This window comes from Vicia villosa, linkage group LG5, assembly GCF_029867415.1.
Source record: "Vicia villosa cultivar HV-30 ecotype Madison, WI linkage group LG5, Vvil1.0, whole genome shotgun sequence".
In the NCBI taxonomy this organism is placed as follows: Eukaryota; Viridiplantae; Streptophyta; class Magnoliopsida; order Fabales; family Fabaceae; genus Vicia; species Vicia villosa.
In genome coordinates, this window is record NC_081184.1 from 170,537,320 (window position 1) to 170,564,679 (window position 27,360).

Consider the following 27,360-nt stretch of genomic DNA (forward strand, 5'->3'; position numbering starts at 1 on the left):
CAATATGATTGGTTCAAAACAAAATGCAATGCTCATTTCATTAAAATTACGATTAAGGATTACAGAATTCAAATGCGACAAAACACAGTACAAACAAGGAAAATTAAGAAATGAAAAGACAAATGCCTAGTAACTATCAGCAGCAAGGATGAGCTTTCCCGTCTGATATCTGGCTTTAGGAGCATCCCTTGTGTTTCAGCACTCACCGGGGTAGAGGATTAGTGACCACATTCGGATTAACATCTCGAAAGGTGAGCATCTTGCTCTCGATCAGGTCTTGAACCTTCTCTTTCAGAACCCAACAGTCTTCAATGGAATGACCAACTACTCCACTATGAAAAGCACACTTAGCATTCGGATTATATCCTTTGGAGAATGGTGGCGTTGGAGCTTTAGTTGGCCTAGGAGCTATCAACGACTTATGGATTAGCGCATGCCACAATTCAGTGTAAGTCATCGGAATTGGGTCGATGCGGCGAGGCTCTTTTGGTGGACCTTTCTGAGACCTATTCTGATTATTCTGCTCATCCTGCCTTTGTTGAGAATTCTGTGGAGTACTTTGCGGAGCATTCTGATGAGAAGCATTCCCTGGTTGTTGATGCGATGGCATGGGTAAGTATGGTTGTTGATGTTGAGCAGCTGCGACATACGGATACTGATAGTAAGGCATGAATGGCGTTTGTGGATAAATCGAAGCTTGGTAGGGTTGTGGATTCTGAGTTCCTTCACCACCAGTCACTACAGCATTAGCTTCACCTTCTTTCTTTCTCTGGAAGTTTCCTGGGAATCTCTTTGGTTGGTTGTTGTTGGGTGATCCAGCAGCATTGACAATCTTGCCATTTTTCAAACCTTCTTCGACCCTTTCTCCAATGGTGACTAGGTCAGCAAAGCTAGAAGATACACTTCCAATCATTTTCTCATAGAAAACTGGATGCAAGGTATCCATGAACATGCCAGTAAGCTCTTTTTCAGCAAGAGGAGGTTCGACTTGAGCAGCTAACTCTCTCCAGCGTTGGGCATACACTTTGAAAGTTTCCCTATCTCTCATAGTCATAGTCTGGAGTTGTCTGCGATCAGGGGCTAAGTCCATGTTGTACTTGTATTGTTTCAGGAAAGCTTCGCCTAAGTCTCTCCATGTTTGGATATGCTCCCTCTTCAAACTCATGTACCATTTCAGAGAAGCTCCAGCCAAGCTATCTTGAAAGATGTGAACGAGCAATTTGTCATTGTTGGCATAGGCAGCCATCTTACGAAAGTACATAGTCAGATGATCTTTAGGACAAGTATGCCCCTTGTATTTCTCGAACTCAGGGACTTTGAACTTTGCAGGCACAGTTAAGTCAGAAACCAAGCAGAGGTTCATGGTATCAAATCCAAAAATGTCATTCCCTTCAACGACTTTCAATCTTTTCTCGAGGACATTGTACTTTTCTTTCACCTTTTCCACCTCGTGGTTGGGTTCTTGATCACCACGTTCGGAATCATCAACATGATAGACAAAAGGAGGAGGCTGAACAGTAGTGTGAACAATCGGAGGCTGTTCAGCAATGACTGGTATTGGTGCAATCTGTTGCGCAGAAAGTCCTACTCCCAAAGTATTCGCGAATGGGGGAGTGTAACCAGGTGGTAAACCAAATTCTGGCCATGTAGAAGGTGGCCTTTGAACAGGAATGAGATCCTCATCAACTTCGGAGACTTCAGCTATGACAGTTCTTTGGGGCACAACATCCCTAGCAATCATTACTTGCATCATCTCAGTGAGTTTGGTGATGCTTCCTTTCAACTCATCGATTTCCATCCTAACTTCCATGTTGTGTTGCTCTTGGTCAGCCATTCTTTTCCGAGAAACACTACGTGTCTGATAGGGATGTCGGGGAATCAGCTTGCCTTGTTAACTGTTGGAGGAAGAAAGGTATGAATATTGGATTCTGGGAAATGCATGTTTTAATGAATGCAAATGCATGATGATTGTTTATGCAAGAGTGATTCTTATGAGATGCAATGGCATACATACCTTATGAAATATAATACGATGCTATAAAATAGATGGATGTAATCTGGAAAAACACAACCTAATGAGGAAGGCTCCTTATGATGGGATAGTTCAAAGTTCTTTTACCCAAAGATCCCCTCACATGATGGCTCTAAGATTTTTGATAGTAGAGATGTCTACATCACCATAGATGGAACGGGTTCTAAAGGTCCTTGGAGTTAACGACGAAGTCAGATTTTCGTCATGCGATAGGTGAACCATCTTATGACAAATCTCATGAATAAGTCTCCTCCAAGTGGGGTTTTCGTATTAGCCATTCAAGGTGTTCACCTTGGGGACTAGCACTACACAACCACCTCCTAACTTATGTTTTCTCTCTTGTTTTTTCAAAAGCTCGGGTTGAGAGCTTCACTCAAATATCATTCCCATACCCACAGATGAATATATACGGAAATAAAATAAAAGCGATAAAGCAAGATTAAATAAACATAAACAACAAAAGAGTAAACATAGAGAATATAAGAATAAGCATAAAGAACATAAGAATAAACAAACAAAAGCAAACACTCAAATGCAAAATGAACTAAATTAGGGTTGACTCTCTTAGGATATCCCCAGCAGAGTCGCCAGCTGTCGCGGGTCAAAAAATGATCGCCACGAAATTGTAACAAACAGAGTCGCCACCAAATTTTATTTATTCCAATGGGAAAAGGAAAATATTGATAAAACCCTCAAATGAAATGAAATGGATAAAAATGGTCTTTGTAACCAAATTTGGGTTCGGGAGTCGGTTAAGCAAGGGGAAGGTATTAGCACCCCTTACCTCCATCGTACTCGATGGGACCCATTTAGTTGTTTCGCAATCGAGCGTTAGCTTAAGTCTACGTTTATTTCATTAAGAGAAAAGAACATGTTTTTGGTTTTTTATTAGGGAGAACAAAGAAAAGATTTTTTTTATTATTATGCTCGCCAAGACATTTGTGTCTTGTGCCTACGTATTCCCAATGGGGAAAGTCAGAGCAATCGTAGTTCGAGAGAACTACGAAATTGTGTTTTTTATTATTAGTGTGCTCGCCAAGACATTTGAATCTTGTGCCTACATATCTTCAATGGAAGAATCAGAGCGAATGTAGTTCGAAAGAACTACGAAATTGTGTTTTTTATTATTAGTGTGCTCGCCAAGACATTTGAATCTTGTGCCTACATATCTTCAATGGAAGAATCAGAGCGAATGTAGTTCGAAAGAACTACGAGTTTGTTGATTGATTTTAGGATGGATGATTGCGGACGTTTAGTAAAGTATTTGAGCAAGGTGTTCACCTAGCGCGTCCTTTATCCAAGGTATTCAACAGGAGAGAGCCCCATTGTCACTTGTTGTCCTTGTTAATTAATGTATTTTGATTCAAAAGATCAAGATATTCAAGAGGTGTCCACCCCTTGTCACTTAACCTCTTGGTTTGATTAAAGTGTTTTGATTCCAAAGGTCAAGGTATTCAAGAGGTGTTCACCCCTTGTCACTTGTTCTCTTTGTTTGATTAAAGTTTTTTAGTTCAAAAGATTAAGGTATTCAAGAGGTGTTCACCCCTTGTCACTTAACCTCTTGATTTGATTAAAAAAATTTTAGATTCAAAAGATCAAGGTATTCAAGAGGTGTTCACCCCTTGTCACTTAATCTCTTGGTTTGATTAATTCGATTCAAAGGATCAAAGGTATTCAAGAGATGTGCATCCCTTGTCACTTAATCACTTTGATTTAATTAATAAAGGTTTAATTCAAAGGATCGAAGGTATTCAAGAGGTGTTCACCCCTTGTCACTTAATCACTTTGATTATAATTAAGAAAGAGTTTTAATTCAAAAGATCAAGGTATTCAAGAGGTGTCCACCCCTTGTCACTTGTTCTCTTGATTCGATTAATGTATTTAAATTCAAACGATCAAGGTATTCAAGCGGTGTTCACCACTTGTCACTTGATCACTTTGATATAGTTAAAAAAAGAAGATTAACAACTTGACGTTGGATCAAGCGTTTTAGGGTTTATGAAATGGGTCTAATCGCACTTGGGCGGAAAAGACAAATTTTGGAATGAGATTCACACGTGGGTGAAATTTGCACTTGGGCAATGAAAAGACTTCGCGCTTGGGCGAAAAAATGAAGTGATGAGTTTAAATTGCTTTTTTGAAGTTTTTTGTGAGAAGATTTGAAATGAACTCGACGTTGGATCGAGATTTTATTGAATGAAAATTATTTGTGAAAAGATTTGAAATTTGAAACAACTTGGCATCAGACCAAGTTTTGTGAATTGTTGAATTGAAAGATTGATTAATTAATTAAAAGCATTCTACATAATTAATCAAAATAATTAGAAATTAACTAATAAAATTAATTAATTAAATAAATTTAATTAATCAATTAAAATAGTTAATATTCAATTAATAGAATTAATTAATCAAATGAATTTTAACCAATTTATTCAAAATGAAAGATAAGAGTTTTTTTTATAAAAAAAGAACCACGCTGGGGCGTTTGGGGTGTTCTGAATATGGATCGGGTTAGGCCCAAGAAGCCTAAAAAATCTAAACCGCTGATCAGACAACATTGAGGCAAACAGAATTCCAAACTTCTCTCTCTGCTCATCTCTCGCCTCTCATTACGCTTTCCTCTCAACCTCATTCAATTTCAAATTTCACGTTTCCTCACACTCTCTATATCCCTCTCGATTTGCTCTCTCGCAATTTTCCTCATTCTCTGTGTAACAAAAATGGTGAAAAAGCTCTCGATCTCTCCTCTCTTGATTCGAAGAACACAGTAATATTCACAAAATCTCGACGCAACAAAACACGATCAAACAACAAACTCAAAACCCAAATCCCAGCATAAGCCCTAAATCCCCAATTTCATTATTGTTCTTGATGATTACATGATTGCAAATTAAACAGATTAATGGAAAATGGAAAGATACCGGTAAAAACGAAGTCGGAAGCTCAGCAGTAACACTCAGGTAACCTTCTTCTCCGATCTGCTTGCGTTGCTTCGTCTTCCTTCTGAGATTCTCTTTGATTTGTTTCGGTTACCGTAACTTTGTTGTGGGTTTGCGTTTGATATGATGGGTGAGGTGAGTGGCTGCGCAAATGAAGGTTCAGAGCGGAGTGAGGTTTGATTTAGGTGTTTTGAGTTTGAGGGAGGTGAGGTCAATTTGGTGTTAGTGAAGGTTAAGGGTGATGAGCGGTGAGTATGAGTGTGATAGTGGTTGTTGTCGTTTGTATTCTGCAGAGATTTTAAGCAGAGGTTTGTGTTCAAATGAGCAGAGTTTTCTCTGGTTTTTTGTTCGTGGCCCCCCCTCTGTTGCTGAAGAATGAGGCTCTTTATATAGGGAGGAGATTAGGGTTTTTGATGAGACTTTGAGGGGGAAAACTTGGTGAATTTGAACATTTTTGATGTACTGATCTTGTGACTTTTCTGATACAGGTTATTGTATGACTATTTTAGTGAAAGGTTTGGCTTCTTGCTGCAGCTCTGTATGAAGTATTGCTGCAGAGGTTTTGGACAGATTAGAGCAGTCTTGTGGTGAAGAGGTGGAGTAGAACAGCTCTTTTTTTTTTTTGTACAGGTTGGTGGTGGTGATGCCCTGCGGTTCAAGAAGAAACAACAACTTCTCTTTTTTGGTTGCTGTTTGTCTTAATGGGCCAATGGTTGGACTTATTTTCCTTCTTTTTGTAATGGACCTCATGGAATTTTGTAGCAATGCTATAAAAAGAATTTAGTGCATATAATACAATATGAATCTTATAATTTCCATTTTTATTTTAATCTAAATTGATAATAACTAAATAATAGTTTAATTGTTATCAGTCTAAATAAAATTTCAAAAGGAAAAATGCAAGATTTAATTTATTAATAGGTGAATAAAAATGCAAATGATAAAATTGAACTCAAGATGCAAAACTTAATGAAAATATGCAAAACTTAAAATGATTTACTAATTGGAATGATGAGAAATTAATTGCAAATTTCATGCTGATTTGAAATGTAACGTGCGGAGTCAAAACTTAATATGGATGCAGATGAATTGATTAATGCTAATGCGAATGAATCAGATGAAAAAACTTAGGTCAAAATTTAGGGTATGACACAAGGGCATTCAAAATCTGATGAAGAGCAGTCCATTCTACAGTATCATACGCTTTTTGTATATCCATTTGGATCATGCATCTAGGAGAAATGTTCTTCCTGCCATAACCTCTGACTAGCTCTTGAGTGATCATGATGTTGTCATGAATAATCCTTCCAGGAATGAACGCAGACTGGTTCTCATTCACTACAGTGCCAATTACTCTACTTAGCCTTCTAGTGAGTACCTTAGACAAAATCTTGTAAAAAGTGCTACAGCAAGAGATGGGTCTCCAATCCTTTATAGTTTTGGCCTCATTAGATTTGGGAATTAAGGTAATTAAAGAGCAATTCAGTCCTTTATGCATTTTGCCAGTCTGATAGAACTCTTGCATAGCTGCCATCACATCATCCTTAATTATTTGCCAAGAATTTTTGAAAAAGAATGAATTGAATCCATCCATACCAGGAGCCTTGGTGTTTCCTATGCCATTAAGAGCCTCCCACACTTCCTGTTCAGAGAATGGTTGGATAAGGCTAAGAGAATCCATCCTAGACAAAGTGCTCCCTCTCATAAGACAAGGCATATCAATACCCTGGAGAGCAGGTGCAGCAGTCCCTACCAGAGATCTGTAAAAACCAATTATCTCTTCAGCAATGTCCTCTTTTTTGCTGAGCTCAATACCTGTTAGAGAGGTAAGACTGACCATGTTCTTCTGCTTGTTTTTCTCTCTCACTACAGTGTGGAAATAAGAGTTGTTACCATCTCCAAGTTGTAACCAATCCACCTTTGCTTTCTGTTTAAGAATGTCTTCTTCCATTAGGCTAAGCTCCATACCTAACTCAGTTTGACTTTTGACCTGGTCAATGATGTTGCTATTAAACAAGTCAGTCAAAAGCATTTGGTGGGAATTACTCAAGTCTTGCCTGGCCTGCTGCAGCTGAATTTGTATCCCATGGAAACTTTTCTGAAGATGCCTTATAGGATTTTGTAACCTCTTCAGCTTGAACCACAGTCTATGCATAGCATTACCATGAACACTCTGCTCCCAATTGCTCCTCACAACATCCTGGTAATTCTCCTTCCTTGTAGTACAATTAAGAAATTTGAACATATGCTTCCTATTGATGTGTGTACTGCTCAGACAAACCCTCACAGGGGAGTGGTCAGAAATGTTAGGGTGAAGTACTTCTACATTAGCATCTGGAAATGCCTGAAACCATTGAACATTACCAATCATTCTATCAATCCTCGAGTATATGGTACCAGTCATGTGCTTGTTAGACCAGGTATAGTGACAGCCTCTAGAAGAAGCCTCAAACAACCCCTGCCTTTGCATCATACCATCAAGATCACAATACTCATAAATGTGCACAGGGCTACCTCCTATTCTATCCTTATTAGAGAGGACATTGTTGAAGTCTCCCATCACAATCCATGGCATGTTAATGGCATTGCCCAAATTATCAATTTGTTCCCACAACACTCTCCTTCTATTAAGCTGGTTCAAGGCATACACTATGGTAACAAAATACTGAAATCTGCCATCCAGTCCCCTCACTTCCACATGAATGAATTGTTCCTCCTCACATACCAAATTTATTTGTACAACCTGGCTTTTCCACATTAACCAAATCCTACCATTATTGTGGTGAGAGTAATTGTCCAAATAGGACCAATCCTTCCCAAAGTTCTGCCTAATCTTACTAGCATTATCTTTTTTTACCCTAGTTTCAAGCAAAGCTATAATAGGAACATTAAAAGTAGAGAAGTAGGAGCAAACCTCTATATGCCTTGCAACTTTATTGATGCCCCTTACATTCCATGTTGTTATCATTTACAACCACTACTTCCCTCCCCTGGAACAACTCCAATCCCAAGAGGTGTGAAAACATTTTGCACTGACATGTCAACTCCAGGTGTGAACAGGATTTTCTTCTTTGCTTTATCGGATTTGTTTGAACTAACCACAGTCCACTTCTCCTCAGGTGTATCAGTACTAGTGCCCTCTAAACTAGGAACTTCAATGATACTCTCAAGTTTCTTAACTTCAAGAGCTGCTTTAGGTGGTTTCTTCCTAGGCTGCCATACCTTCTGTTGAGGATTTTGTTGCACTCCTCCCTTCTTGGCCTCACAATCATGCCCAATTTTCAGACAAATTTGACAATATTTAGGTCGCCACTCGTACTCAATGTGTTGTGCCCACTCCCTACCACTGTGATCCTTTATGGTAACAAATTCCTTCATAGGTTTAGTTATATCCACTTCCACTAACACCCTAGCATACGAGATCCTCAACTTCCTAGCCGTGCATTCATCTGTTGTAATTGGTTTCCCTATAGCACTCGTAATCTTGGATATGCTCTTTTTTCCCCATAGATGGAGAGGCAGATTTGGCAATGTGATCCAAAGTGGTAATACACTTAGGAGATCAGCTTTCAATTCAAAATCAATAGTCCAATATTTGATAAACAGTGGTTTACCATATATGAAATAAGGTCCTTGCTCCATCACCTGACTCATCTCCTCGTGACTCTTGAAGCGAACAATGAAGTATCCTGATTCATTGAAGTACAGCTCAGGCATCGCAACGAAATTCCAGGTCTTCTCCATAAAGTTTTTAACCGCGTGCATCGAAAGAGATTCTCCGAGTGCAAAGAGAATAATCGCATTCTCCCAGTAATTCAGTTCCTCTACCACATCTTCTTCTTCGATGATTATCTTCTCAGCACCATCAATGAATTGAGTGGCCACAAACTCCACAGGCATACCACGATTCAGGTTCCTATTACCTTGGAGAACTTCCACCCAAGGCTTCGGCGCAACCTTCTCCGCATCCGGCGATAACTTCAGTGATTCCGCCGGTTTCTCCACGAGCCTCGTCGTCTCAAGGTCCTCAACCGTCTTTACAGTTGGGGAAATCAGATTATCATGTGTCACAGTGTTAGCAGCTAGTTTTTCCGTTGAACCGGGTGGCGCCGCCGCCGTGGATTTTGGTCGGCCGACGCGACGTTTCGCTTTGGTCATCAAAACCCTAGCAGAGGTTCACGAAATTTTTACCATATTTGTTTTCTTTTGTGGGGGTAGAACTAAGAAATCATTTTTTACTACAAAATAAAAAATATAAAGTTTATTTGAAAAAAATTAAATATTTCATTAACTTAAAATTGCATAATTTTTTAAAATTAAATTGATATTTGTCAAATATTTTAATATATTTAAAAAAATTATATTTAAAGTGTGACAATGTATATACTTTAATAAAAAGCAATAATAGTATATTTCATCTACTTAAACCTTTCTCAGCAAACACATTAAAATGATTTTTTTTTTAAATTGCAAATAGATTAAAATAAAAAAGCTAAGTGTAAAATATCTGAGCGGATAAAAACCAAAACTCAGCAATACAGAACAACCTACCGTAAATAAAAAAAAAAAACATTAATTTAAATTCTAAGCTAACAAACACACTACAAATACAACCCAACGAATTCCCGTGGGGCGTGAAACCGAATTGTAAAACACATAATTCAAATCTCTAAGACTAACGAATGAATCTGACCGCCAATAAGAAAATAAGTCCACACCAAAACAATTTATTGTATTAACACACCACAAAAACTCTATGATAAAAACAATTAGTAAAACAACTCTTTTGAGCCAAACATTCCAATGTCAAAAAATATATAGATATCCACTTATTCTGATATCAATCATGATGACTGATATAAATATAAAATCGGTATCGGTGCATAGGAGGCAAACCTTAAAACTCCAATTTTACAGATCTCAACAGATCTAAAAACAATAAAAAGATCAAAAAATAAGGACACCAAACTTACACTAAAAACACAAATATGCGACTGTGGCAAAACCAGAGTCATTAAATAGATCCACCGACGAAGATGATGGAACTGCCGATGTCAGAGAACTAAAAACAACCACAAAAACGCCAGCAAAAAAAGAAACCACCTCCGTAAACAACTCACTGGCAAAATCAAAATGGTATTAAATGGATCAACCGGCTAAGTATTGTCCTTAAATTATTACTATATTATTAATTCGTCTGGAAGATTCCGAATAAATTAGAAAATAAGAAAATAAGTCCACACCAAAACAATTTATTGTATTAACACACCACAAAAACTCTATGATAAAAACAATTAGTAAAACAACTCTTTTGAGCCAAACATTCCAATGTCAAAAAATATATAGATATCCACTTATTCTGATATCAATCATGATGACTGATATAAATATAAAATCGGTATCGGTGCATAGGAGGCAAACCTTAAAACTCCAATTTTACAGATCTCAACAGATCTAAAAACAATAAAAAGATCAAAAAATAAGGACACCAAACTTACACTAAAAACACAAATATGCGACTGTGGCAAAACCAGAGTCATTAAATAGATCCACCGACGAAGATGATGGAACTGCCGATGTCAGAGAACTAAAAACAACCACAAAAACGCCAGCAAAAAAAGAAACCACCTCCGTAAACAACTCACTGGCAAAATCAAAATGGTATTAAATGGATCAACCGGCTAAGTATTGTCCTTAAATTATTACTATATTATTAATTCGTCTGGAAGATTCCGAATAAATTAGAGTAGTTCAAATGAAACAAAACATATATAAATCTTATTAAACAATGGCTACAATCTTTTATTTAATCATGACAAATTTTAAACTATTTATGATATTATGCCTTATACAATTTCAAAGATGGCTTTACATATGATTATAAACAAATTATTGTCAATTTTTTATTACATGAACTATATATCTATAAATTTAATTCAACAAGTATAGAATTACAAAATTGAAAAATACAAATACAAAGTTGTAACCTTGCCATTGAAGGAGTGTATTTATTCCCCAAATTTTCCCACCTTTATCCTGTCTTTATTCACATCTCAAATTTGACATAATCTCCTAAGTAAGAAAGCTAGTTCACTAGCCTAGCATCTTCATTGTCACATTTTTCTCTCTCTAGTCTCTTCTCTCTCACTTCCAAAATGCTTCAACAACATAAACATTCATCATAATTCATCCCTCTTTTCATTGTAATTAAGACTCCAAATGTTTGTTATTTGATGAGTGTTCATGTTCCATTTTCTTTTTTGTCCAATGACCAAATAATGATGATGGTGCAATCAATTTGAAGGAAAGAAAAGTGGAGTTGAATAATCCCTACAAAGTTTCCCTTGCACAACTCTCACTTTACTCATCTTTTTTTCACACCAATGCAATTTTTCTTCACTTAATTCTTCCATTCTCAATACCCTTGACACCACTTTTAAGTCTATTAGTGCCATTAACATTTCAATCTCTTCTTCCACCTTTAACTTTCTCCTTTTCAATCCTTTTCCTGAATGGCTTATATCCTTAACCTTCACCCTCTTCTGCATGCATGTATACTTGTGTTAGTTAGGTGAATGAACTAGAAAATATCTATATATCTATGTAGTACCGACATCTCTGGAGAAAAAAAAATATGTAAAAATGTGTTTGCGTCAGAATAAATGTAAATGTCTAAAACCGACATCGACACGTTTAATTTATTTATTTTTTTAAATTATTTATCGGTGCCGAGGTGTCTATAGAGAAATATTTAACATGCCTTTTGATTAACTTTCTTCATTAGCTTGAGTAGTGTTGGATCAACCATGCTTCTTTTGCTTCTCCTAAAGTAATGTGTTAGGATCTCACATGATTTTTCTTTATCAGCTTTCAGAAAATTCATGAATGTGTTGATCCCACCTTCCATTATCTTAAGAAATGAAGCTGAAGATATCAAATCACTTTCCATCTGATTTTCCTCTGAATCTTTGTAACAAAAACAAGAAAATTAGTTCAATATAATCAAATGCATCGGTCTCGTGTTAGCGTCAGACGCTTATACGTGTTAGGTGACATCAGACACTGATACGTGTCAGACACCATACACATCTTTAATTAGAAGTGTCGATAGTATAAAAATAACAAACACTAATACGTGTCCAATACCAGACACGTCTTCAATCAGAAGTGTCGACAGTACTGAGATAACAATGATAAAATACATGTATTTGAGAAATTTATTTCTAGAAGAGAGGGAGAAAATAGTAATTATATCATATTCGTACCGTGATATTCGGGCACTAGGAGCAACTTTGGTGCTAGAAGTCTCATTCTAGCATAGATTTCAGGTCTTCTGCCATGCTCATAAGGCTCATTCTCTATGTATCTCTGCAACAAAACCTGAAACTGCTGAAATTGTTGTGCAATCAATGCAGAACAGCCGACATCGAGATTATGTCGCGATTGTGACGCGTGTTTGGAACGAAAATTTATGTAGTTCCAACTAAGAGCTTCCCATGTTAAGCAAATTTGCGCAACATATGCAGCCTCTAGTTCATGATATGGATTATGACCTACGTCGGTCGGCTTTTTGTTTATAGTCGAAAACTTGCTCGCAATTCGCTCTGATATCGATCTTGGTGACATTTTGATTGATCTTAAAGACTCTGAAAAATGGAATTACTAAATAAGTATTTATCGTTTAAATGCTTACGCCAGTATATAAGTTCAAATAAGTCAATCGAAACAGACTAAATTAATTCGCGATAGTTACCACTTACCGGTTTCGTGAAGTTTGTTTTGCGCATTAATTCGGTCTAAGAATGCATTTTCTTCATCATATTTTTCAAACAAAGTATATGATTCCCACTTAGGACAACTTCTTCTAGATGAAGCAGAAAATTCATCATCTGTTGCTGAATCCCTGCTATGAATTGAGCTTCTGTATTCATAAGAGGAGCAAGAATCATCATCATCATCATCATCATTATCTTTCTCTTCATCAACAATCATCTTCTTACTATTCAATTGCTTAGAAGGAAAAACAAAGAATCTCTCATCCCTAGTTTGGCTTGTTTCTTGCACTTTTTTATTTTTAATTATTCCAACACCAACTTGATCATCTACATAATAAAGTAATGTCAATATACAAGATTAAAAATCCTCGATCGCGTTAGTCTTTTCGGATCGATCGATTAATTCACGAAAATCGTCTTAAAATACTCAAAAATTTTGTTAATACCTTTATAGTTTTTGTTACTTTTGTATAGGTTCAAGTTGATCATGGAAGAGGTTGGACTACTTTCAAATTGAACATAACTTGGAACAGAATCAACAACATTTCTCGATTGAAATTCTTCTCGAAACGCTTTAGTCCCTTCGTTTTCAAAATGAGAAACTTGTGGCGAGTTATGAATAGACAATGTTTCATAACAAACATTTTCTTCTAAGTCTTCAACGAAACTCTCTCGCGGAGTAATGAACTCTTCAGAATGACTAGAATGAGTCATTCGACGCTCTACCTTGTCACACGAAACAACACAAGAATAATTCTCTTGAGTTTCTTCATCGTCTTCTTCTTCCTCCTCCTCTTCTTCATCGTCCGAAAACACATATTCATATTCTTGATCCCTACAATATGTAAATATACAAGTATATATAAAGTTTTAGATTAATGTTATATGCAAAATAAATATGCGAGCGAGTTGAAAAAGAAGAGAAATAACAAGACCTTTGGATTAAGGGGAATCGACCGGTGAAGGTTAAGAAAGTGAGAAGAAAAATGGCAATAGAAAAGAGTAGCAAGAAGAGAAGTTGGAAAGAGGAAGAGACATTGTTGAAGAGTTTAAGAAGAACATGTTGTTTGGGACATAGCATTTTGTTTGAGGTTGTTCCAAAGTGAGGAGTCCACCACTAAGCAAAGCAAAGAAAAGAAAAGTTATGTTAAGTTGCTTTCATGATGATATCTATCATTTTTGTTTTTCGAATGTCAAAATAAGGTAAGTTTTTGTTTTCCTATTTGAGGTAAAAGCAAAAGAGAAGAGACCAAAACCAAGTCACACGCATAGGTAGACAAACATGAACTTCACTCTTTTATTGATCCTTGTCTTTAACGTGGTCATTAAGATTGCAGATTATCAACAAGTGTTGTCTACAAGGAATAACTTATACTTTACAACTTTTATAATGTTTAAAAGTAATAAATCTAGGAATTTTAAGTGTCACAAATCACAATTATATTCAAATTCAACCATTTTCTATATATGATTACTTTCTTGAAGTAATTGAGAACTATTTTAAGAATTAAATTGGTTTTATTTTCTATAAAACATAGGACACCTTAAATATGACCTCTGCACTAACATGACGATACTTATAATAATTTTAAAATAATTCATTAATTAAATATAATTAGAAATATAAATATCGGACGCCAAACTTTTTTTAAAAGTGTCGGCATTTCACAGAGAGCAGTGAATTAAATCCTACTAATGTAAATGCATCTTATATCCCTACAATTTAAAAAATTCAATTTTATTTTTCATATGTATTTACCTTTATTTACTCGCAAAATCTTTACAAATCAAAAAATTGGTAGCTAAAGTATAAATCTGATAGATTTTTTTTTAACATTTAATAAATGAAAAGATTGTGAGTGTTGATTTTGATTTTATTTTAAGTTACCTTATAAAGATTTAAGATAGAAAGGAGAATGCTCGGAAAGATTTTACGTTTATCTAGCCATTTGAATTTTATAAATTTATGTAGGTATATTATTAATTTATTTTATGTAATATTTGATAGATATTTTGACTCAACCAGAGAATTTATCATAGACATAAAGTATTGGTCAACAGCACAGTATTATTATGCTTACCATTTGTTTTGATATAGCCAATGGAATAATAGGCAAGTGGGAACAACTAGTTTTTGGTTGTGAAAGGGGGGAGGGGGTATACAAAAACAATAGAAATGCAACGGTCACTTATAACAAAAGGGTCAAGTGTTCTTTTCGTTTGAAATCAGTATCAAGTGTTGATGGTCGGATCATAAAAATTAGATGTGATATTCAAAATTATAATGTAGCAAAAACTTTAGACAATCATGATATATTCGCTCATTTAAAATTAGATGAAAGACAATTTAAAAACGATATGACAAAGTATCACATGCCGACGAGGTTCATAATGGGTGCATTGGAAGATTGAAATCCTGATAATTTGACAAGCGTCATGCAAGTGTTCAAAGAAAGAGATACATATCGGTCCATAAACATAAATGCAATACTTAATGTGTTTAATTCATGATAAGAAGTATTTGTGTTGGACAAGAAATAAGGAAGACTTAGAAGTTGTGGATGATATATTCCTAACACATCCTGATTCTATGAAACTTTTGAATATGTTTCATTTGGTTGTGATCTTTGACTCCACGTACACAATGGAAAAGTTAATGGATTTGTTCACATCCGAGAAGTTGATTCCCAAAATTATGGATCATGATTGAGAACTTGATTTGATGAATGTTATTGATGTTGTTTTCCCAATATTAGTCCACCTTCTATATACTTTTTATGTTATGAAAAACGTTGGAGAAAAACTCAAGTTGCATGTTAATGATAATAGATAAGATTCAGTGACAGATATGTGTAATCATATCATGTATTCGAAGCGGGTGGTTGGGTATGAGCAAAACTTGCCAAATTTTGTTGGTTTTGTTAGTCAAACACGGTTGTCTCCCTACACTGAAAAATTTGTTGCTCTATGGACCAACTAAATCATTTACTTAGGGAACACAATAACAAACATGTGATTACAATTAATACGGAAATAGAACTACTGTTTTAACATAGTTTTGTAATAATATTTTACAGAGCTCAGTTTGCTCATTGGCGGCTTAAAAACATGTTGCATACTAGCAGAGAAGGTCTATATAGAAACTAGGATGTGGTCAACTCCATGTTGAATCCGCAACTTGGTTCAATCAAGGCTTCATTTCACAAAAGCATCATTAACATTAAGCATCAACATAACACAACTTTTTATGCAAAATCGCATGGTCTCATGTCAATAAAATGTACGCACCACATTACAAAATATTTGAAAGTGTGAAACAAGTAAATGTTGACCAGGTTGCATGTACAGATAGAAAACGAGCTTGTCTTCCCATTAAGACCCATCCCATAAAAGTCCTCAAAAAAACCGGGAGGAGAGGGACGTTGTAACACCCTTCTAAAACCCCACGGTAAAATAATATAATCAGAGTAATAACACATCAAGGATGTTACAATTATTAAATAAATAAAACATCAAAGTCGATTGTCATGCTTTTATTAAAATTAACCAAACTTCAACATGTGTTCATCACAGCGGAAACTTATTTCAAACAATGTTAGGAGCATATCCAAACAGCTCATCAATACATAATCCATAAACAAAATAACAACATAGTATCTCAAGTAACGCTAAGACTAAACGATCCCAGTGTTACAATCAGAGCATGACTCGACACGAACTACGGGCTAGCTTATAAGCTATCTTCACCCAATCACACGCCGCTACATCCTTAATCTGAAATCATCAAAGTAAGGGTGAGTTTCATTCGAATTAATAACCATTATACAATCATAAGCAATGGAATATCATAGCAATTATCATCCACTCATCATACATAGAATCGGAATTTGTTATAACAACCAAACATCAGTACATAAGCATATTCTATCACTCCACACAATCGTTCAGTCATATCATAATATAATGCAATGAATGAACTGACACTAATGCATGTGGTACCATCCATGGGATAAACCCATCCAACCGATCTTTTTCATCACCAAGATACAGTTTTAACCAGCACAAATTCCACACAATGGGAATTATGCCCACCATTTTGATCCACTTTCATCACCGGGATCCATCACCAAAAATGTATGCCAATGAATGCAACATATAACATGCTTACAACATCACCAATCCGATGTAACACATCGTCTCATTATCATCACCAAATCATCACCAATAAGCATGTATATATATTCTTAGCATTCATACAAACATATCACACGCATACATGAAAGTCATCAACCAAGAAATAATATAATCACAAATAAACAACTTGGACTTCACATCCATACCACCTATTCATCATATAGGCCTTTAATTCAGCTTCACAATGCTCAAAACGGCACATAAATCGGATACTCGGATCAAAAGTTATGAGCTTTCAAAGATAAAACATTTTTAGAAAAATGCTGCAGGAACGGGGTTGTCCCTACGTGGGAACCGGTTCCTGGCAGTTCCAGAATCACGCCTCGGATATTTACTATGGGGAACCGGGTTGTCCCTACATGGGAACCGGTTCCCAGCTACCCAGAACCCATATTTCTCTGTTTTTACAAGGGGGAACCGGTTCGTCCCACATGGGAACCGGTTCCTACGTACCTGCACAACAAAATTCACCATTTTGACAGCTTTTACCCTATCCCATAACCCCAATTTCAGGTACATACGAACATAGCACACAATTATCATTGTTTTTCACACAATTACACATTTCAACTAGGTTATTGACATGTATTAACATCATATATCACAAGTATCAACAGGATTATGTCAATTCATACAAGATTATCAAAACCTAACAAATTCCCAACCCGACACGTACGAATGAACTAAACAATAATCCTAATCAATCCTACTACCTATAATCGCATAAGGATTACTAACCCGAAGAATCCCCCCCTTACCTTAGAGTCGGATCTTCGAAGTTCTTCTCCCCCTTTGGCTCTTCTCACTTTCACGTGTTCTTCAGTCCCAAAATCTGCTTCTACTGCTCTGCTTCTCTTTTTCCCAATTTCCTTTATTTTATGAAAAATAAAATAAAACATTCTTAATGGGCTTGCTTAGTTAACACCCCCTTTCTACTAACTATCACACTCAGCCCAACACCATATTTTTATTATTTTCCAAATAATTCCCACAGATTATTAATTCTAATAATTTAATTAATAAAATAATTAAATTAATACACTAGAATTAACGGGGTGTTACAGACGTGCATAGTTAAAGCTACGGGCCTAGAACTTTGCCCACTTCACAAAAATATGAGGGCGGGACCACGAGCATTGCACTTTTAAAGCCTAAAATTTAAAAAAATTTATGTTAGTGATCGCGCCCTCAAAATCCCGTAAAAAATGGGGAGCGGCAAACATATTAGAGGGTGCGGACCTAAAATCTTGGTCCATCCATGAAAAAGTAAGGGGAAAATGGGCAATTCCCCCATTTCGCCACCCTTAGTTGCATGTGAATTCTTCAACAAGGAAACTTATGGCCTCCTTAGTGCTTATGAACCTGTACCTCTTCAAGTACAAGGGGAGCATATTCTTTGGATGTCATTCATATATTTTGGAGAAAATAACATATTAAATAATATAAATTTATTGAAGAAGAAAGTGAGACACAATTAGATTCAAACAAGAAATTTGAAGGTCTATAGATATGATTTAGTACCTTAGATATTGTTTCTTAGAGGATGATGAATAAAAATGTATTAATTTGAACTTATATATCTTTAAGCCAAAACATGATATAATTCTTTTACTTTTAACTATATGCTTGATGTTTGATTCAGGAACTTTGTTGAAATTTCACCTGATTTTCATAGACATGTTAATTGGCTATTAGAAGATTATCATCTAACATTAGAAGATTTGGAATCATAAGAATTGATGAAGATGCATGAAGTATGCTCTGATGATCTAAGCATCTAAGAAGAATATATCCGTTAGAAGTAATGAACTCTATAAAATGAATCTTGCTTTGACACTACGAATTCTTCAGAAGCTATGAACCTTCTGAGGGAAGTAGGTTTAATTATGCCTTGATAAAATGCATGTTTCAGAAGTTGTGAACTTCCTAAAAATACGGTTAAATGAACCTCTAATACCCTACATTGTTCAGAAGTTGTGAACTGTCTGAAAGTAAGGTAATTATGTTTTGATAACACCTATTGTTCAGAAGTTGTGAACTTTCTAAAGGTATGATGATCAAACTTTGAGGCTTTAGAAGTTGTGAACTTTCTTAAAGCATGACAAGGGTAATCTGTTACAAAGCATTTTTCAGAAGTTGTAAACTGCCTAAAAGAATTCCAACGTGAGCTCTAGCAACATTTGCTCCAATTCTAATAAGCTGTTCAAAAGTTGTAAACTGTCAGAAAGTTTTGTAACCAATTAATGATAAACCAGACTATGGTACTTCAGAAGATGTGGACTTTTTGGAAGTGTAGTAAGTTTGTTTTGAACTAGGCATCGTTTAGAGGTTGTGGACCTTCTGAAGACGTGTTCTAAGACGTAATCTAAGACATGATCTAAGACATGGTCAAAAAACATGATCTAAGACATGGTAAGAAGACATAATCTAAGACATGGTATAAAACATGGTCAGAAAACACGATCTAAGACATGGTTTAAAGACATTGTCAGAAGACTTGATCAAGGACATGGTCAGTCAGGCAACAGTTTAGGTGCTAAACCTTGTGATGAAATGATGCTTATCACCTTCTGGTGGCATGATCAAGTTTTTGGAAAAACCATAGGTTTAGTTCTGATGTTTGATGTGAGGCATCAAGACAGTTACTAAACAGATTCTAATACTTCATAGTGTCCTGATAGTAAGCCAAAATATGAGATGAAGACCAGGCATTTCTAGTCAGACTCTAATGAGATGTTAATGGGTAAGAATTTCTTCTTTATGTTACTTTCTATACTACAAAAATTATTTTGTGTGCCTTAGGCTCATGGGGAGACTCTGAACAAGCATAAATGAATTTTGGGTATTAATAGATTTAGGGGGAGCTGGTTAGATTTGCTGAGTTTGTGTCCTATGGTGATTACCTTGTATGAATTGTTCTATCAAAATACATGGTTTTGTCATCATCAAAAAAGGGAGATTGTAAGAACAAGATTGATTCTGCACCTGGCCTTGAGTTTTGATGATATCTTTACATGGTATCTTAGAGAATAATTGTGTACTCTAATGGTTTTTGTCTAGTGTGTAGATTTTGCTAAAGAGGTTTTGACTCTAGTAAGAAGGCGGTGAGGTCATTAGATTCTGAACTCAACACTCTGGAAAAATACCTTTGATATGTTACAGAGATACGTCAAGATTCTAGAATGCCTCTTACTCAGCGGTTCTAAAGAACGTTAGTACAAGAGCTTATGATCGTGACTTTACAAGGAAGCTTTGGAGCCCTTCTAAAGTTTTGCTTTTACTGTCTCAAGCTCTAAAGATGCTGAAGACAATGTTCTGTTGAACGAGTTCTGAAGATCTGAAGACATTACTTCTAAAGACATAATGCTGAAGACTCTGAAGACAAGGGTCTTCTGAATAAGTTCTGAAGACTCAAAAGACTTAGGTTAATAAGACTCACACCCTGATCCTTCTATAACATGCTTCAATCAACATACATCATAAGCCTCTAAATAAATATAAGATATAAATCAAGACTGACTTGCATGAGATGGTGAGTATAAAAGTACAAAGTACACTAGGACCACTACTTTAATAGGGTTACGTAAGAACAGTCCTTTTTGTACTTTTGTCTACCATTTCCACCATGACCGTCGGGGACAAAACAAATAGTTTTATGTTTCCTATTCTACACTCCAACAAAATTCTTTTACAACTATAAAAGGAAGACTTGGAAAAATTTGAATGCAACGAATCAGTTCTACGAAAGTACGTTAAAGCGCTGCACAAACTGTGATATTCTTTGTATAGTTTTGTATTCTTAGCAAAGAGCTTTTTTTTATATCTTGCTATCAACATTTTTGTGTTGTTGTAGTTAAACATTATGCAATCTGCTTGTCAAAAGCATCTCTATGTACACTTATTTGTAATCAACAATTGTTGATAGGTTCCTTGAGAGACTAGGTGTAGTCAGGATTCTAAAGAAGACTTTTGGTTGCAGTCATTATGGTTTGACAATAAGGATCGACTGACTTGTTGGGGTTGTCAACAAGTTTGATCAAACTTATTATTGTTGTCTGCATCTTGACAATAAGGATCGACGGACTTGTTGAGGTTGTCAACAAGGTTGATCAAACTTATTATGGTTGTCTGTGGCCTAACAATATGGATCTGCGGACTTGTTAGGCTTGTCAACAAGGTTGATCGGACCTATTTTAGTTATCCATAATCAATTGATTATAGTGGATTAAGTCTTTGTTATGGATAAGGAAAATCACCTTGAGGGATGGACTGAAGCAACTTAGTTAACAGTGAACCAAGATAAAAATAATTGTGTTCATTTTTTTATTCACTTGTTAGCTTTTTGTTTGAAGTTGTGAAAATATTATATTTGATGCAATCCAATTTAAACCCCCTTTTTTGTGTTTCTCGCAACTTCATGAATGTTATATAAATATGCTTCAGTTGCTCTTAGTAAATTATTAAAAAATATTAAATCAATATTTTTACCTTGAATTTATTTACTTTACCATTAGAAACCTTCCATTTGCATTTAGGGTTACAAATAATATCACTCTGGTCTGTTGGATCTAAAGTCCAAAATCGAGAATCTCTCACACCATAAAGATAATCAAAGAATGGTTAAAATTGATTATTGTTCCCTTGAGATAAGCGTTCTTTAAAAAAAATAAGATTCAGTAAATTTGAGCTCAAGATCGAGGAAGATGTAAGAAAAATGTGGAGTATATTTCGCCGTTACGAAACTAAGGGTCATGCCAAGGTGGATGCAACACTTATGAGATCAATAAAAAAATATTCTAATAATGATAAAACATCATAGAACTACTTGTGATAATGGTGAAACTATGTTATGTAAGATTTATGTCATGCTAGATTTATGTTAATTTCAATATGTTTATGTCGCGGAGGAAATTTGAGATTAAGCTATTGATTAACTTAACTTGCAAAGCAAAAGTCGCCACCGAACTTTATTATTTACAAGGGAAAGGGAAAATATCGATAAAACTCAACAAATAATAGATCTAGATACGGGGGTTGGTTATGCAAGGTGAAGATATTAGCACCCCTCACATTTGTAGTAATCCATAAGAACCTTTTGAAAATCTGTGTTTTTTAGGCTAAAGGGTTAAAGTTTGCAAAAGATTGATGAGATAAGGAAATAATTATTTTTATTTTTGTATGCTTGGCAAGATGTCACATATTGTGTCTACATACCCCTTCTGTGCAATAGAGAAGTCCGAACATTTGTAGTTGTGCTCAAAAAGAAAACACGGAACTTTGTTTTGTTTGATTTTAATGGAAAAGGCATTTCGCCGCTTTCGAGTGAAAAACACCAATTGTCATCCACAAGTATGAGGGAGTGTGTATTTTGGTCATCTTGATATGAAGAGTTTTACTTGGATTTAATCAACAAGCATGTCTCACACTCAAGTGAAAAATATCAACAGCTGCAATCACAACTTAGGGTCTTAGGGTTTGCATCATTGCAAGAATTGGACTAATGTTCTTCCTTTCTGAAAAAAAATTAAAAGAAAAAGTGCACAACGGCACAAAGAGAAAGTTTGATGATGGTTGTCTTTTTTATGTTTTTTTTTAAAATGTTTGAATATGCTTAAGTTCTTTAGAATTTATTAAGAAAAAAGTTTGAAGATCACTTAACTTTGTCAAGTTTTATTATGAAAGGTTTTAAGTTTGAAAACAACAAGGTTTTGAAAAAGAGAGAAGTTTTGAAAATTGAAGAAGTGGGAGGAGATGAAGGGACTATCCTAAAGCATAGAGTAAATAACATGAAATAAAAGGTCTCATTGTTAGGTAGCCTAAGAGAAAGTCTTTGTGTGTACAAGTGAACTAACCACAAGATGGAGCAAGCATTTGATATCAATGACCATAAGCATTCATTTCACTTTGGACTTTAACAATAAGAAAGCAAAGCAATATGACCAGATGAATCCCAAAGCCTCATATGAAAGCCAAACATCAAATGTAATACAAGACCACAAGTGTATTAGATGAACATTAAAATCATAGAGCACCAAATTAAGTTGCAAGTTCAAAGGTTCAACTATGTATAAAGATATGGGCAAAGTTCTCATATGAATATCCAAGGTCTAGATGAACCAAAGGATCAGATGAATCTCCAAGCAAAGAGAAAACATTATAAGTCTAAGTCCAAAGTCCAAAGTCCAAAATCCAAAATCCATAACCATGGGATAGTAACGTCAAGTCCATACAAAATTATTAAGAATTTTTAGGATTCTCTCAAATTTAAGTGTTTTTGGATCTTTTGAATAAAAGAAGAAATAGAAGCCCAATGGGCAAAGAGAAAGAGGCATAAAAGTAAAGAGCTTGAAATATAAATGACATGAATGTAAATGGCATAAAGTAAATGACATTAAAATAAAGTGCATAATAATCAAGTTAGCATAATAAATGGTTAATGTTATTGATCAATCAACCGAATCGAGATAATTTAACGCTATGTTAACAATCGTAAGTGTACCTATATGAGGTCGGTCAATAGCAAATTTATGTACCATACTTGTTAAAGAAATGATAGAAATCATTCTCCTAAAACCAGCACCACAAGTCAAAACAAAATCATGAAGATGGGAAGAATAGAACTGAGAATTGATCAAGCACAAAGGCAAAGGGATTGAATCATTACTTTAAACAACACTCTTCATGATACTTGGGACACCTTTATCATCAAACCAAAGTACTGAAAATGTTCAGATGATCATTTAAAAGTATATTTGAAATTAAGAAAGTTCATCAAGTCTCAATCTAAGATAAATCAAACAATATGAAACTTCAGTCAACCTAATTGATCAAGCCAACCAAAAAGTCGGAGCTAAAGTCAAACAAAACAAACAAAATCAAATTAAAATATTTTTAAATGGATTATAAGGGAATTCAAAGAGAACATTCAAAATAAATATCAAATAAGCAAATAAATGATCAAGAAAATTATGGAAGATCAAGAAAATCATGTGAAACAAGATATCAAAAGGTAGATCTCAAAATATTTGAGAATCGTGGAGAAATAATTTTGGAAATGAATTAAAAGAAAATAAGAGAAAAATGACAAAATAATATTTTTAATTTATGGGAAAAAATATAAGATAGAAAATATCTATATAGAATTATAGAAAAAAATTGGAGTTAAAAAGGTTAAGGGAGTTATTTTTAATAATTGTTTGAAATAAAAAATTGATAAAATATTTGTTGAGAGTGGGATTTGAACCCACGCCCTTTCGGACCAGAACCTTAATCTTGTATTTTTATATTTTTTAAACTATAATTAAATTTTTTAAAAAATTTTGTTTTCAAAATAAAAAGTATTAATATTTTAGGTCAATAGATATTTTGGTGTATGAGTTGGTAGGATGAAAGCATACATGTGTCAAAGGTTTTTCATTTGCGGGACTCATAAGTAAAAGTTTTTCTTTGAAACATACAACTGTAAAAATTGTTTCAAATAAAGTGGTCAAACATGATAAAACATGTTTTGACAATTAACATGCTTTTATACTATTTTTATTTGACACATTTGACTTCTTAATACTAAAAAAAGTTGATCTTTTACCGATAGTTTAAATACTCATGCATAACAATAGTATATCTTAGAGCAATAAATATAATTGTTAAGATGTATTTTTAAGATGTTTGATTTTATTATCTAAAAAGATAATGACATAGCTATTTGTTTGCTTACTTCCATTTTTATATAATATTTACATGTTAAATGAAATATCACCTTAATTTAATTGATTGAAAAAATATAGTATAAATAATATACTATTCCCAAACTATTCCTACCTATGCAGAAAAAGAATAAACATACCAGCAAGAAGTCAAAGAAAGATTACCTATAAGGATCAAAGCAAAAATGACGAATTTCAAAGCAAGCATGATAAAACCTGCGATACTAATGTACGTGAAGCCTTTATGGCATATTTTTAAATAATAGTTTCCTATCTAAAAATAACTGTTACTTTTATCTTAAATTTTTTATGTTAAAAAGTTCATATTTAATTTATTTAATATTAAAATATTTAAAATTTTAGTTTTTTTAATGATGTTCAAAATATATTTGTGAAAAATCATTAAGTTGGTCCTTTATTTTACAAACATTGCTATTTAGTTCTTAAATTTACTTGTTAGTCTATTATTTTAATTTGTAACTTTTTTTTGTGTGTTTTAAAACCGATTTAGTCCGATCAGTTGTCAGTTTTAAAATCAAGTAGTTTCAGCCTCATCCTAATTGAAATTGCGGGATATCAAACAATAGTTTTCCCTACTAAATCTAGTATCAATCATCACTGAACCAACTAACGATTGAGTGTCTTTCATAGATTTTATTATTTTCTTTAATTTGAAGTGTTTGATCTTTTTAACAAATATCACACATGTGAATATTGAAAGTCTATAGAATCTAACGATCAACCTCAACACCTAATATTTTTATACAAAGTCTATAGAATCTAACGATCAACCTCAACACCTAATATTTCTATACTCTATCCAATAATTAAATCCATAAAATTTCAAGGGACAAATTTAACTAAATTTATCATTAATTTTAAACACTAACAAAGTCATTCTTGCAATTCGATGTAAAATGCCTCTCTTATTTTGTCATGAGATTCAAGCATCCATTGAAGTTTTTATTTTATCATGCTTGACAGGTCCTTCGATTCTTCTATGGCTACTACCATATGATCAAATTTTGGAAGCAATGACCTCAAGATCTTTTCAACTATTGATCTTGATGCTAACACTTCTCCACCATCTTGATTTGATTTGATTCATAAGTTTTCTTACCCTAGTAAAGAAAGAAGCCACACTTTCACTTTCTTCCATCTAAAGCAACTCATACGTTCTTTTGTGAGTTTGTAACCTCGCATCTTTCACCTTCTCAGCTCCTCCAAAATATTTCTCCCAAATGTCTCATGCTTCCTTCAATGAGTCTACATCTCCAAGATTCTCAATGTTGTATGGATCTACACATTGATGGATTATAAAGAGAGTTTTATAATATTTGTTCTTCAAATCTTTATGTGCAACCTTTTGTTCATCCGTTGCATTTTTGCTAATTGGTGTTACTTCATTCTTCACAAGATCCCAACATCTTGATAGTAGAAGACAAAAATCATTTTCTTACATCAATTATCATAATTTATGTCGTTCAACATGGGAGAATTTGCTGGAAAATGCCCGTTTGGATGAGAAGTCATTTCACTATGCTTCCCAAGAATCGCGTACATTGTTATAGATACCACATGTTAGAACCAATTTTGATGGAACGAGATTCAATCACTTTCTCAATTGATTCAAGATTCTTGTTCTTCATACTAGTGATTCAACCATACCTTGGTTGCAAGACGATTCCCTTGCACAATGATTTTGAAAAGAAAAGAAAATCTTTGAAAGAAAAAAAGGGTACGAGAAGAGAGAAAATCAGGTTTAGGGAGAAGAGAAGAAGAATATGTTTATTTATTCTACTAAATACAGAGTTTCTCTCTGTTTGAGTTCACAACTGTGAATTCTCTCTATATTCAAACAATAGGTGCCCTCCTATTTATAATAAGATTTCTTTGCGCATTAAAAAATCTCAAAATAACTAATAGACTAATTTTGACATGCTATATTTGACTCTGTGTCGAATAAATACAACTTAGACTAACACTTGCTGGATTCAACTCTCTATCGAATACATGCATATTCATCTTCTAAGAACTAAATTCGACTTTATCAACTATATACAGCTTCAGCTCTGTCAAAATTACAACCATGCTTGACATAAATAATTACACATTTATAGAACTAAGTTTGTGTATTCCATTTGAATTTGTTCTTTACAAGGTTCTAAGTTTATTCAATTTATGGGTTTTTGGTCGTAGAATTTCACAAAAATTTAACCAGATTATTTAGGTGGGTTTGAAATTGTTACTAGTTAAGATTTCTTGATTATGGTTGTTGGTCTAGTAATTGCTTCAAGAGGTAGGTGACGATGTTTTATTGTATTTTTTGGTTGATTGAGATGTCAAATAATAATAATAATAATAATAATAATAATAATAATAATAATAATAATAATAATAATAATAATAATAATAATAATGTCTTTAGAATATATCCTTTCTTAAGCCACTTTCGTTTTTTTGATAGTTGTTATTTTTGGACATTTAAAACTCTTTATTGTTGATTGAAGCTATTACTTTTTGACTACGAATATTATCAAGCTCCAATTTTTTAAATTTGGTGCTTCTGTAAATAGTTTCTTGACTAAATAATACATTGTTGTGTTTTAAATGCATGATTAATTTAATTAGATTTGTCCCTTAGACTATGTTTGGATTGATGAAACATAACGCAGCGGAGCATAATGAAACATAACGGAGCAGAATGGAGTGTAGTA

The 27,360-nt window shown here is 34.3% G+C and overlaps 2 protein-coding genes and 1 long non-coding RNA gene across 3 annotated transcripts; all 3 read right to left on the reverse strand.

Moving 5' to 3' along the window:
• Window positions 1-202: 202 nt before the first annotated feature.
• Window positions 203-1,834, reverse strand: LOC131606011 (uncharacterized). The gene has a single exon (XM_058878300.1). It carries the CDS (start codon window positions 1,832-1,834, stop codon window positions 203-205), a length of 1,632 nt encoding a protein of 543 aa, XP_058734283.1.
• A 9,020-nt stretch (window positions 1,835-10,854) lies between these two features.
• Window positions 10,855-13,910, reverse strand: LOC131608196 (uncharacterized). The gene is made up of 6 exons (XM_058880122.1): window positions 13,682-13,910; window positions 13,193-13,581; window positions 12,732-13,073; window positions 12,237-12,617; window positions 11,732-11,937; window positions 10,855-11,513 (listed from the first exon to the last, which is right to left on the reverse strand). The coding sequence occupies exons 1-6, from the start codon at window positions 13,825-13,827 to the stop codon at window positions 11,265-11,267; spliced, it is 1,713 nt and encodes a 570-aa protein (XP_058736105.1). The 5' UTR covers window positions 13,828-13,910; the 3' UTR covers window positions 10,855-11,264.
• A 2,337-nt stretch (window positions 13,911-16,247) lies between these two features.
• Window positions 16,248-17,782, reverse strand: LOC131608197 (uncharacterized). The gene is made up of 2 exons (XR_009285526.1): window positions 17,699-17,782; window positions 16,248-16,520 (listed from the first exon to the last, which is right to left on the reverse strand). It is a non-coding gene; the product is annotated as an uncharacterized LOC131608197 (long non-coding RNA).
• Between the last annotated feature and the right edge of the window lie 9,578 nt (window positions 17,783-27,360).